At 37.1% G+C, this 13,699-nt stretch overlaps 1 protein-coding gene across 1 annotated transcript in view; it reads left to right on the top strand.

Moving 5' to 3' along the window:
• Positions 1–13,699, top strand: part of MAN2A1 (mannosidase alpha class 2A member 1) — a 162,441-nt gene that overhangs the window by 105,719 nt on the left and 43,023 nt on the right. The window contains exons 13-15 of the mRNA XM_080678363.1: positions 4,735–4,900; positions 6,158–6,373; positions 9,236–9,358. Coding sequence (XP_080534489.1) covers positions 4,735–4,900; positions 6,158–6,373; positions 9,236–9,358 — 505 coding nt within the window. The remainder of the gene's footprint in view (positions 1–4,734; positions 4,901–6,157; positions 6,374–9,235; positions 9,359–13,699) is intronic.

The raw sequence follows: 13,699 nt of genomic DNA, 5'->3' as shown, positions 1-13,699 counted from the left end.
GGGTCCCTCATCTGGCCTGCAGGGATCAGGCCGAAACCGGCAGTCCAACATCCTCCGAGGGGTCCTGGAGTGCAGGAGGGCACTCTGCAAAGTTGCTGTCGCTCAACAGCTCCTGCGTTGAGCGTCTGCCTCGTGGTGGTCATTGCATGCCATAGCTACTGGCCAGTTGGCCGGTTGGCTGGTCGCTTAGGCTTTTTTATATACAGATTTTTTACCTCATTAATGATCCCTTCCTTTTCTCATCTTTCTTCCAACAAAAGGATTTCAGTGGGAATTTTTTTTAATTCTTACCCAAGGATATGCTTATTGATTTTTAGAGAAAGCGGGAAAGAGAGAGAGAGATATGAGAGAGAAACATCAATTGATTGCCCCCGTTGGTGCACGGGCCAATGCTCCAACTAACTGAACCCCTTGGCCAAGGCTCAATGGGATTTGCATTGGCATTGTGTGAGATTCTATGGACCTGTGCTTCTACCCTCTCACCCCCAGTCCTGTTGTTTCAAGATATCTGTGTTATCATGTGTGGTTTTGTTAATATTTTTCATTTATATTTATATATCTCTTACAAAAAAAAAAAAAAAAAAAAAAAAAAAAGCACTTAAGGCAATTCAGTGATCTAGGTTAATTAAAACATTCACTTCACTATCCAGTATGATTCATGTACCATGGTCCCTGGTGAGGGTGCCAGGAGGTTTTTTTAAAGGACAGGAGAGAAATTAATTGCTATTGAGATTCTACTTAGTGCCCAGGCTGGGCTATGTGATTTTTCCAAACATTTTATTATTTAACCCTAATAAGAATTTTGTCTCCTGATAGTGAGGATATTAGGTTTGGAGAAATAAAATAACTTATCCAAAGCCTCTCAAATTCTAAGTGTCATGCTGGGGTTTTGAACTTGAATATGTCTGACTTCAGAGTCTAAGAGTCACAGAACTGAGTGTGATTGTTGAAGATCTAATATATCTCAAAGAGGCCCCTTTGTTCTCATATCTTGATCCCCCAATGGTTAATATGGTAAGGATTATGTTTTAAACCTAGAAAAGTAGGTGGGCTGTATTAAAAGGACTTCAAATTTAGAAATTGAAATTTTTATAAACATATAACTCCAAATATATATCCATATTCAGAATACTATTCAAAGGTTACTATTCTTAATTTTTTTTATTTTTTAAATATGTTTTATTGGTTTTCAGAGAGAGAGGAAAAGAGAGGGAGAGAGAGAGAAACATCCATCTGCTGCCTCCTGTATGCCCCCACTGGGGCATGTGCCCTGACCAGGAATTGAACCTGTGACCCCTTGGTACATGGGACTATGCTCAACCAACTGAAACACACCAGTCAGGGCCACAGTTGTCTTTCTTAATATGATGTGAATTATTTCTACGAATGAGGGAATTCTGAATGTTAGCATCTTGATAGAATCTTCGAGGATAGAACCATGTGAACAGTGGAATTCTTTCTACTTCTTTCATAAAGTGATTCCCAGCTTGACATGAGCATATAGATGGCCTTTTATTTTCCTCCATTCCTTTTGTCCTAATCAAAAGTAGATCATTTTCTGCCCTCTAATTCAATGGACAGGTAACATGAGTGCTTTGTCTTCATGTGGTGAGAGTTGTTCTTTGATATAGAGAATTGAGATAATGCTGGTAACCCCAAGTGGTTGGGGCTTAGTGTCATAATGAAAACTAGGAGTTTGGATGTGACTTGGTGACAGATGAGAAGTAGGAAGCTAATGCAAATGTGGGAGGATTTGGGGGAAGAGTTCTGAGCTTCCTATACAGTTACTTCCAAGGTAAAATAGAAATTATTCTCAATATTTTGAAGCATGGGTGCATAGAACAGAATAACAGATCTCAGTTTATGGAAGGAGAACTTAACCTAAGATTATATATGCATAACCATGGACACAGACAATAGGGTGGGGAAGGCCTGGGGTGGTGCAGGGTTTGGGGGAGAAGGAGGGAAAAATGGGGGACAACTGTAATACCGACAATAAAAAAATTATCATTTTCAGGGTATAGATGTGATTCTTTTGTTAGTGTGGATCAAACATTAATTTTCAGTAAATGAGCATGATATTATAAGATATTAAAACCATTGGTTTTATTCATAACTAAAGAGCTTAAAAAGGCTCCTGTTTGGAAATATTAGTGGTATAACAAATGTTTGGTTACCAAACATAATGATGACAGTGAAATTTAATTGTTTTATTGTGGTGTACTTATTTCCAAAGGAAATATAATTCATATATAATCATGCTTCTTCTATACTCTACTTAAAATATACACAGATAGAAGTTTGTGTGTAAAAGATAAATTTGTGCTGTGATGCACTTGAAAAACATGCTGTGAATCTCCAATTATGTTAAAAAATTATTTTCTTAGTGCAGCATTATGCTCATTATATACTCTACACATTTAGCTTTTGAATAGATTCCTGGCATGATAATTACATAATCATTCAGTACAGTAGAAACATCATTATGGTCAAATACTAATTAGCTACTAAAATGAAACAAAACAGAACCTAGTTCATTGCTTATTATAAAAAATGATTTAATATTGTACAAAACCAAATGTATGGTTAAAGTTATTATTTGCTTTAAATGTGAGTCATTTCTTTTTTGCCCATGGGAAGGAACCAGTGTTCTGGATGCTTGTTACCTAATTTATTGCTTGGGCACATGTTACATTTTATTTTCAGAATCTTTATGACCAATTCTGTGTATTAGAGCATCCAAAGAACTTGCCAGGGAATTCTAGGCTTAGTACCAGGGTGTGCCTCAGGGCTTCTGCACAATTAGGAGACTGGCTGGAGTCTGGGAACATGGGGTTCAGTAGTTAATTACTCCTTTCTAGGATGCTGATTTGAACATCTTTGTTGCTGAAGATGAGTGATCCTCAGCTATTTTTTCTTCCCCAGTGCACCTTAGGAACAGAGTATCATCCTCTTAGTAACAGTGAATCTTGGTCATTGTGATTCTCCAGTGTGTTCATGATAGGAGAATAGCCAGGTGCAATGTTAGCTCTGGTACAGAGCAATGGGAGGGTGCAAAGAGGTTGATAGATTCCTTAGGTAAGTCACTTAAACGTAACCCTTCAAGGGGACATTACCCTCACTCTTTTTGAAAATTGCTTCTGTGAATAAAACAGGATTTATCTAGTATTATGAGGCTCCAATGGTCTTTGTAAATATGTTTTAACTGCATAGCTTCTACTGCTCTTCTCATATATGTAAGGAATCTCAATTATTTCAGAATATTATTTCAATCATATGTGCTTCTCTTGACACTTTATAAGTCAAACATTTTACAGATTTTCTTTATCTTCATGTTTTCCTGTTGCCTTCATTTTAGTTTTGGCCACTATAGGTATTAATTTTATTTCTTAATGAATGGTTTGTAATGCAGTTGAAATATACAGGACACATATGTAGGATAAAGGAACACTGCTAGGCTTTCTGATGCACTGCCTAAATGATGCTAGCTTGATCCTACCACCTTCATTGTAGCTGCTAAGTCTCAGGGAGAAAAGCAGTGCTACCTAATTTTAGTTCTGTGTTCTTGCAATTAAAAATTATATAGGAAAACAATATTTCAGATCATGAAAATAATCACTAATGAATCAGTGAGTTATAGTATTGGTCAAACATGGTCTTCACAATATCCTTTTATTTAATTGAAGATAATATGATACAAATTGGTTTAAATTTAAAACCATAAATCTTGCAAAGGCTTCAGAATTCATGAAGTCTGTGATATGATGGTCTAGAACATTTCTACTCAGAGGAAAAGCCATAAAACAGTGAATATCTGGCTGAGTCATGCTACTGAAAAAACTAAAGATGTTAGGTTCTTCAACTGAGAATCACTGGAATATCGAAGAATGGAGAGAGGACTTTAGGAAAAACGATGAAGTCCTTCACGTTTTAAAAAACAAATATAGCTATGTTTAAGACCATCCTGTAAAAACAAATGTTATAGGAAGGATGTCATAATGTACTAGTATAAAAACTGTTGGAAAAAGTCTGACCAAAACCCCACTCAGTTCATTTTTTTTCATTCTAAAAATAACACTAGTGGCAAATATTGCCTAAAATTATTTAATAGTTTTTGTTTTCCTTTCTCTAGCTAAGTCCCAATAAAATATTTTGCCACTATTTATTATAAAATTTTATCCCCTATTTTAAGTGAATTAACTTCAAATGTCTTTTTTTCAGAACTAAGTTTCTTAGATTTAAAATATATGTGTGAATTATGGGATTCTACATATATAGTCATACATTTTTGCTGTTTTAGTGGTCTAAAATGAATGTCAGAATTTTAGTTGAAATTAATTATGGTTAAATTGCAAATAATTTATATATTTCTTTAATTCTGCTAGATTAGGCAGGGATCAAGATACTAGATGTATAGAGCTAATTCTTTGAGACAGATCATATGTACATTAGTCATTTTCTGGGACATGAAAATAACTTTATTACAATCCTATTAATGGCTTCTATTTGTATATCATTTTATTCTGAAAAAGTGAATCATTGTTTCATTACCCTTTGTATTGTGCAGTATTTGTTGTGATGAAATTGCATGTTCTCCAAAAGTTTCACCAAAATATTCTATGTAATTTCTCCGCATGTTGACTCTATGACTATCTATGAGCTGAGATCTTACAAATAGCATTAAAGAACTGCAAGTATTTTGAGTCCACAATAGTGAAGCAGCTGTTTTTGCAGGTATCTTGTGGTCTATAATCCTTCAGAACAAGAACGAACCTCACTGGTCTCAGTCTGTGTGAGTTCTCCCACAGTAAAAGTGTCCTCTGCTTCGGGGAAGCCTGTGAAAATTCAAATGAGTGCGGTTTGGAATACAGCCAGTACTATTTCACAAACAGCCTATGAGGTATGTTTCTGCCACAGAACTTAGAAGCATCATTATAAAGGTATGGCCAGTTTGTAGATGTATACATGACTTCTAGAGCTGTCCAGTCATTGTGTGTGAAGTGGTTAAGGTTGTACTTATCAGGGGGTTTAACCGGCCAGTTAAATGACACAAGGAAAATAAATTTTGTGTTTCCCAAAATATTAATACATTTGTTAATATGTATATTCTATGTTACTGTTAGTACATATTAACGTGTATATTGTATATCTTGGTAAGTATGTATATTGTAACTTTTTCCTGAAGTAATCATTACTTACAGAATATGGATTTTTTTGTTACCTAACTCAGTTTAATGACAATTACACATATTGAAATTGAGATAAATACCACCCTTCTACATAACTTTGGGTACTTTCAATTTTTTATTGCAAAGGAGAGACATATATCATGAGTTATTTCCTAAAATAAGTATGATGCTTCTTCTCCAAGATATAATTAGGGAAAATCTGGGCTAGGTAACAGACATGGAGGGGGGTTTCTTAAAATAAGCAATATGAAACTGAACCCCAACATCATTAGTAAGGTTGAAATTTTAGAGTCTGGAGTACAGTTTTAACTGTTACTTCTGAAGACACAGCCATAAGTGAGGAACTCTAAAAGAGATTTACTTCCGTTTGTCAAAAGCCATTGCTGGCTGCTCTAATAAACTGAGAATCCTTTAAGTAGAAATGAAAAGTTTGATACAAGTTTTGGTAAGCTGTTACAGGAAACACCCCATCTAGAAAATAGAACAGTAGTTCCTAGAAGGTCTTGTCTTCATCCTCTAAACCTTGTTCAGTGTCTGCTAGATCCCAAGCATTGGGTGGCTGGTGTTGACTGAACTAATATGCTTAATATTTATATTATTACATTGCCTGTTTTTCTGTTTAATTTACTGAAATACAGTATTGTAAAAAGATTCCTAGTAATTAGGAAAAAATCATTTTTTGTAGTAAGCCCTTATTGTTATGGGGAATTTCCCCCTCTGAACATTTATGAGCACTATAAGACAGTTGAGAATGGTCACATGATTTCATTTATTTGGTGAAAACAATGTCTTTGATAGTACTACTAATTTAAAGTTATTAGGTTACCTGGATAAACTGAGATGTTGATACTCTACCCTTGAGTTATCAAAACATATTTATAGAATTAGTTCTTTTCACAAGTATAAATGTGTTTTCTTTCAATATAGTACATTTTTCTTTAATAAATTCCATCTTCTGTCTTTTAAAGATCTCTTTTCTAGTACAGATGCCACCATTAGGACTGCAAGTGTATACACTTTTGGAATCATCGAATTCATATCCACATGTAGCTGAGTATGTCCTGTATAATGGTAACATAGAAAATAAAAGCATTTTCAATGTGAAGAATATGAAAAATGCTGAAGAAATAACTCTGGAGAACTCTTTTATTAAGCTTCAGTTTGGTCAATCTGGGCTTATGGAGGTATGTTCTGAATAGTTCTGAAATACATAGAAGGCTTATTTTATTATAATGTGTAGAGATTACTTATGCAAAGGGGAAACAGTCTTTGCAAATACTCTGAGAGAAAAGGTGAATGAGCTCTGTGAACCTTCTTCTTGTGATCTTAGTGACCACTTGCTCTCTCACAAGTATGGATTGTGGCTGGTGCTCTGTTTGTAACTGGTCCACAAAAGTGTAGAAGCAGTGACTGTTTAGAAATGTTTATGGAAAATTTGAAAACAATTTGAAAGAGTCAATTTATGACTACTGAGTCTATAAAAGATTTGAGTATGTGTTTGCTATATTACTTTAAATTTAATTTTATAGTAATTCACTTTTATTGTACTTTACAAAAATATTGGAAATAAAAAATACAGAACAAGAGGAGAAACCAAGATGGCGGCATAGGTAAACACCTAAACTGCTGCCTCGCATAACAATTTCAAAACTACAACTAAAAGACAAAACGGACATCATCCAGAACCACAGGAAGGCTGGCTGAGTGGAAATTCTACAACTAGAAGGAAAGAGAAGAATGCACTGAGACTCAGAGGAGCTGCAGAAGGCAGCGGCACCGAGGCATGTGTGCGGAGAGGGCTGGCAACTGAGTAGGCAGCTGGCTTTCTCAACCGGGAGGGAGACAAAAGATCCCGATGGCTCTGAACTCCAGTTCCGGGCGAGACTCTGAGGACACAGACTCATACGGGGAGAAACTGGACTGTCAGGAAAGAGAAAAGCACACTGAAACTCAGAGGAACTGTGGAAGGCAGAGGTACCGAGGCGCGCGTGCAGAGAAGGATAGCAACTGAGTACGTGGTGGGCTTTCTCAATCAGGAGGGAGACAAAAGCTCCTGATGGCTCTGAACTCCAGTTCCGGGCAAGACTCTGGGGACCCAGACTCATTCAGGGAGAAACTGGACTGTCGTCTGGCAGCGGTAAAAACTCGAGGGTGGCTTTGTCTCAAAGGTGCTTGCAGCGATTACGGCGGGACACTGAGACCCAGGGGCCTCTTAGGGCAGGGCTTATGGGAAACCAAGGCTGTCTGCTCCACCCAGAGACTCCGCCCCATCCAAGCTGAGCACAGAGGCTTTTGCAAGTCTTGTCTCATAAGGCTGTCTCCAACACAGAAGTTCTCGAGGTGTATACACAGCTGATCCTCACAGCCAATTGGCCTGGAGGTCAATTCCTCCCAGTGATACCAACAACAATCAAGGCTTAACTACAACAAGACTGTGCACACAGCCCACAAAGGGGTGCACCAAGAGTGTCCACCTCAGGTAACGGGAGGCTGAGCTACTGGGCCCTATAGGACACCTAGCACACAAAGCCACTCTGTCAACTCAGGGAAGCAACAAAAATGCGGAGACAAAGAAACAGGTCACAAATGAAAGAAATGGAGGAAAGCAAACGACTGGATATAGAGTTCACTACCATGGTTATAAGGTTTTTCAAAAATTTCCTAGGAAAGGCCGATAAATTTAGCAAGACCCTCGAGGATATGAAAAAGGACCAACTACCGTAGAAATTAAGCATACACTGACTAAATAAAAAATATTATACAGAGGTCCAACAGCAGACCAGAGGACACAAGAATCAAGTGGAAGAGTTGAAATACAAAGAAGCAAAAAACACTCAGCCGGAAAAGCAAAAAGAAAAAAGAATCCAAAAATTTGAAGATAGTGTAAGGAGCCTCTGGGACAACCTCAAGGGTACCAACATCTGAATTATGGGGGTGTCAGAAGAAGAGAGAGAGCAAGATACTGAAAACCTATTTGAAAAAATAATGACCAAAAACTTCCCCCATCTGGTGAAAGAAATAGACTTACAAGTACAGGAAGTGCACAGAACCCCAAACAAAAGGAATCCAAAGAGGACCACACCAAGACACATCATATAATTAAAATGCCAAGAGCAAAAGACAAGAAGAGAATATTAAAAGCAGGAAGAGAAAAACAGTTAATTACCTACAAGGGAACACCCGTACGATTGTCAGCTGATTTCTCAACAGAAACTATGCAGGCCAGACGGGAGTGGCAAGAAATATTGAAAGTGATGAATAGCAAGAACCTACAACCAAGATTACTCTACCCAGCAAAGCTATCATTCAGAATTGAAGGGCAGATAAAGAGCTTCACAGATAAGACAAAGCTAAAGGAGTTCATCACCACCAAACCAGTATTATATGAAATGCTGAAAGGTATTCTTTAAGAAGAGGAAGAAGAAGAAGAAGGTAAAGATAAAAATTATGAACAACAAATACATATCTATCAAGTGAATCTAAAAATCAAGTGAATAAAAAACCTGAGGAACAGAATAAACTGGTGAATATAATAGAATCAGGGGCATAGAAAGGGAGTGGACTGACAATTCTCGGGGGGAAAGGGGTGTGGGGGGTGCGGGAAGAGACTGGACAAAAATTGTACACGAGGACAGTGTGTGTGTGGGGGTAAGGGCAGAGGGTGCGGTGGGAACCGGGTGGAGGGGAGCTATGGGGGAACAAAAGAGGAACAATTGTAATAATCTGAACAATAAAGATTTATTTTTTTAAAAAATACGCCTGCTCCTCTACTACAAAGGATTGGAGAAGCACTGGTCTCAGTGTTTTAATTTGTGTATCTCTTTCTTTACAAAAGTGTGTTCTGACTTTTTGTGCCTATTGTGAAGGTTTTCAATTCTAAGGTTAAGTATAACATTTTGAGTGTTCATCCAAGAATTGTGAGTATTAGAGACTATTAGCATTTTTAAACTATCCTGAGGTAACTTATTAAATTGACATATATGTGGAACCAGATACAACATCATTAATATTTTATACTGAATTGGCTTTAAATTTTCTCTCTTTAGGAAATGATAAATAAAGAAGATGGTGAATCTCATAAGGTAAAAGTACAATTTTCATGGTATGGAACCACAAGTAAAAAGGACAAAAGTGGTGCCTACCTCTTCTTGCCTGATGGGGAAGCCAAAGTAAGTGCTGGTGAGCTGAGTTATTCTAGAAAAATAGCTTGGCCACTGGGTCATATTTCTTCATAACTTTTAGTACCTTAAAAAAAAAATAACACCCTTTTTCCCACCCTTCACTGAAAAGGTAGTATTTGCAAATTTTGACACATTTTTAAAATACAGAAAACAATAAAATGTATCAACTATTTCATAAAAGCCCATGAAAACCAATGCCAATATTTTGATCTATTGTCTTTTATACATACACCTTTTCCACCATCTTCAAGTTTTGTCTTATTGTATTACATATTTTTCATTGTAACAGTGCTTACAATCTGATGGTATAGGTTTTGAAAAAAAGATTTTAATGTGTACACTGTTGTGTTTAAAAAGTTTTAGTTATAAGACGAATAGGTCTGAAGGTCTGATGTAAACCATGGTAATAGCTATATTGTATAATTGAAATTTGCTTAAAGTAGAGCTTCATTGTTCTCACCAAAAAAAGAAAAAGTATATCTATGCATATGTAAAAAAAAATTTCTATTGCTGTATTATGTACATTTTCTACCAATACTTCATTACTGTAACATTGTGATAATCTTTCCCTGTAGCATTATTTTTATGCAATTCTGATTATTGCCTGAGAATAACTTTCCAGAAGAGTCCTTTTGTGTTAGTGGATGAGACCTTGTAAGGCCTTTAATACATACTACTTTTCTCTCTGGAAAGAGTGCATGTTCACTCCCATCAGTGTTTTTTGAGAATAGCTTTCAAATACTATACCATTTCATGCACTGAGAATTAGCCATTTTAAAAGCTTTACATATAATAATAGGTGAAAAATATTTTAATGTTAACATTTTTATGAATATTAGTGAGGTTAAACTTTTTTTACACATTTATTTACCTTTCATATTTCTTTTGCAAGTTTTTACTTAAGTTCTTTGATCATTTTTCTTTTCTGTTTTTTAAATTTAATAAATCTTTATTGTTCAGATTATTACAATGGTTCCTCTTTTTCCCCCCATAGCTCCTCTCCACCCAGTTCCCACCCCAACCTCTGCCCTTACCTCCCCCCCTCTGTCTTCATCCATAGGTGTACGCTTTTTGTCCAGTCTCTTCCCGCACCCCCCACACTCCTTCCCCCCTGAGAATTGTCAGTCCATTCCCTTTCTATGCCCCTGATTCTATTATATTCACCAGTTTATTCTGTTCATCAGATTTTTTATTCACTTGATTTTTAGATTCACTTGTTGATAGACATGTATTTGTTGTTCATAATTTTTATCTTTACCTTTTTCTTCTTCTTCCTCTTCTTAAAGAATACCTTTCAGCATTTCATATAATACTGGTTTGGTGGTGATGAACTCCTTTAGCTTTGTCTTATCTGTGAAGCTCTTTATCTGCCCTTCAATTCTGAATGATAGCTTTGCTGGGTAGAGTAATCTTGGTTGTAGGTTCTTGCTATTCATCACTTTCAATATTTCTTGCCACTCCCATCTGGCCTGCATAGTTTCTGTTAAGAAATCAGCTGACAATCGTATGGGTGTTCCCTTGTAGGTAATTAACTGTTTTTCTCTTCCTGCTTTTAATATTCTCTTCTTGTCTTTTGCTCTTGGCATTTTAATTATATGATGTGTCTTGGTGTGGTCCTCTTTGGATTCCTTTTGTTTGGGGTTCTGTGCACTTCCTGTACTTGTAAGTCTATTTCTTTCACCAGATGGGGGAAGTTTTTGGTCATTATTTTTTCAAATAGGTTTTCAGTATCTTGCTCTCTCTCTTCTTCTGACACCCCCATAATTCGGATGTTGGTACCCTTGAGGTTGTCCCAGAGGCTCCTTACACTATCTTCAAATTTTTGGATTCTTTTTTCTTTTTGCTTTTCCGGCTGAGTGTTTTTTGCTTCTTTGTATTTCAACTCTTCCACTTGATTCTTGTGTCCTCTAGTCTGCTGTTGGACCTCTGTATAATATTTTTTATTTAGTCAGTGTATGCTTAATTTCTATGGTAGTTGGTCCTTTTTCATATCCTCGAGGGTCTCGCTAAATTTATCGGCCTTTCCTAGGAAATTCTTGAAAAACCTTATAACCATGGTTTTGAACTCTATATCCAGTCGTTTGTTTTCCTCCATTTCTTTCATTTGTGATCTGTTTCTTTGTCTCCGCATTTTCGTTGCTTCCCTTAGTTAGAGTAGCTTTGTGTGGTAGGTGTCCTCTAGGGCCCAGTGGCTCAGTCTCCCCAGTTACCTGAGGTGGACACTCTTGGTGCACCCCTTTGTGGACTGTGTGCTCAGCCTTGTTGTAGTTAAGCCTTGATTGTTGTTGGTATCACTGGGAGGATTTGACCTCCAGGCCTATTGGCTGTGAGGATCAGCTGTGTCTACGCTGGGAAAACTTCTGTGCTGGAGACACTCTTATGAGACAAGACTTGCAAAATTGCAAAAGCCTCTGTGCTCAGCTTGGATGGGGCAGAGTTTCAGGACGGAGCAGACAGCCTTGGTTTCCCATCAGCCCTGCCCTATGAGGCCCTGGTTCTCAGTGTCCCTCGGTAATCACTGCAAGCACCTCTGAGAGAAAGCCGCCCTCGAGTTTTGCCCACTGCCAGACAGTCCAGTTTCTCCCTGAATGAGTTGGGGTTCCCAGAAACTTGCCCGGAACTGGAGTTCAGCGCCGTCGGGAGCTTCGGTCTCCCTCTCGCTTTAGAAAGCCAGCCACGCACTCAGCCTCCCATGCATTCAGCAGTCAGTCCTCTCTGCGCGCGCACGCCTTCAGACCTCTGCTTTCCACAGCTCCCGAGTCTCAATGTGCTTTCTCTTTTCCTGACAGTCCAGATTCCCCCCGAATGAGTCTCGCCTGGGACTGGAGTTCAGTGCGTCTCGCCCGGGACTGGAATTCAGTGCAGTCGGGAGCTTCCTTCTCCCTCCTGCTTTAGAAAGCCAGCTGTGCACTCAGGGGCCCGTGCACACAGCCGCCCGTCCTCTCTGCGTGTGTGTCTCCGTATCTCAGCCTTTTGTAGCTCCTCTGAGTCTCAATGTGCTTTCTTCTTTTCTTCTAGTTGTAGAATTTCCACTCAGCCAGCTTTCCTGTGGTTCTGGATGGTGTCCGTTTTGTCTTTTAGTTGTAGTTTTGATATTGTGCGAGGCAGTAGTTTAGGTGTTTACCTATGCCGCCATCTTGGTTTCTCCTCTGATTATTTTTCTATTGGTATGACTTACAGATCTGTAAGTGTTCTTCATATATGATAAAATTAATCCTTTTTCATACATATTGCACAATTTTCTCTATGTGCTTTTTAATTGGTTAATTTTTATTTTATTTTTCTGTTCACATACTTCTTAATTTTTGTGTAGTCAGTTCTGTATTCTTTTCTTTTTTTTAAGTTTCCTTCCTTTGCTTTTATACTTACACAGGCTTTCTCCACTTCAAGATAAGTTAAATATTCTCCCTATTTTGTTGCCTAACAACCTATCTCCTGAAAATGTCACTTTTGTTCTACAGTTTAGAAAAGCCTGCTAACTGAAATCAAATATAAATTTTAAAGGATTGTATAGGTCATGCTAAGGATTCTAATTTTTTGTTTGTTTTGAGTTTTTTAAATTAGTGAGGAATTAAAGGTAAGGTACAGCTTACAGTGGGCATTCCAGGATGTGCTGGGCCCATGTTTTCTCATCAGCTTTTGTCATTGAATAGGTATTTTGCTTTGACTGTCTTGTACTTAAAAATAAATACATAAATATGTATACACATATCTTTTTTGATAGTTCAATTGATGCTTCTTTCTTTTCAGATGTAACCCACTGAATTAATAATTATTCAAAGTGTGTATTCACTGTATATTCATATATCTGTGCTATGAAATATTATGCATGGACCATAGTGACTAACTTATTTAAAATCATTTTATTTTTAAATAACTTGAATGTTAGATAGAAAGATAAAGAAAACTATCATATGGTTAGAAGATAAAATAAAAGCATATCGGGGAAAGAGGCAGCTGGGTATATCAGAAAAAAAAGCAGGGGCCCAGAAATCACTGTCCCAGGTTTCCGCCCCTCCATTACTTTCTAGCTATGTGTTCATTATGTAAAGCATTATATTAATTTCAGAACATTTTTCTCTAGCCAAAGAGGTAAATTTGGAAAAAAATTACATAGTTCTGAAAATCTTATGCTACTTAAGTAGTTCACATTGCAAGCCTAGCTTCTTATACTATTGTTGAACTTTCTAAGGTGTGTAATACTTAAGAAAATATAACTCTTTATGAATGCTTTAAATTTGTTCACATAAGTTACGTGTATTAGTCCCATATTTTCTTGAATGTAGATTCTAAGTAATGAAAACTAAATCAGTGGGGCTTTTTCAAGTT

Source organism: Plecotus auritus (genome assembly GCF_963455305.1).
Source record: "Plecotus auritus genome assembly, chromosome: 7".
Classification (NCBI taxonomy): domain Eukaryota; kingdom Metazoa; phylum Chordata; class Mammalia; order Chiroptera; family Vespertilionidae; genus Plecotus; species Plecotus auritus.
The sequence above is the reverse complement of the archived record's forward strand: the minus strand, read 5'-3'. Positions and strand labels throughout refer to the sequence as shown.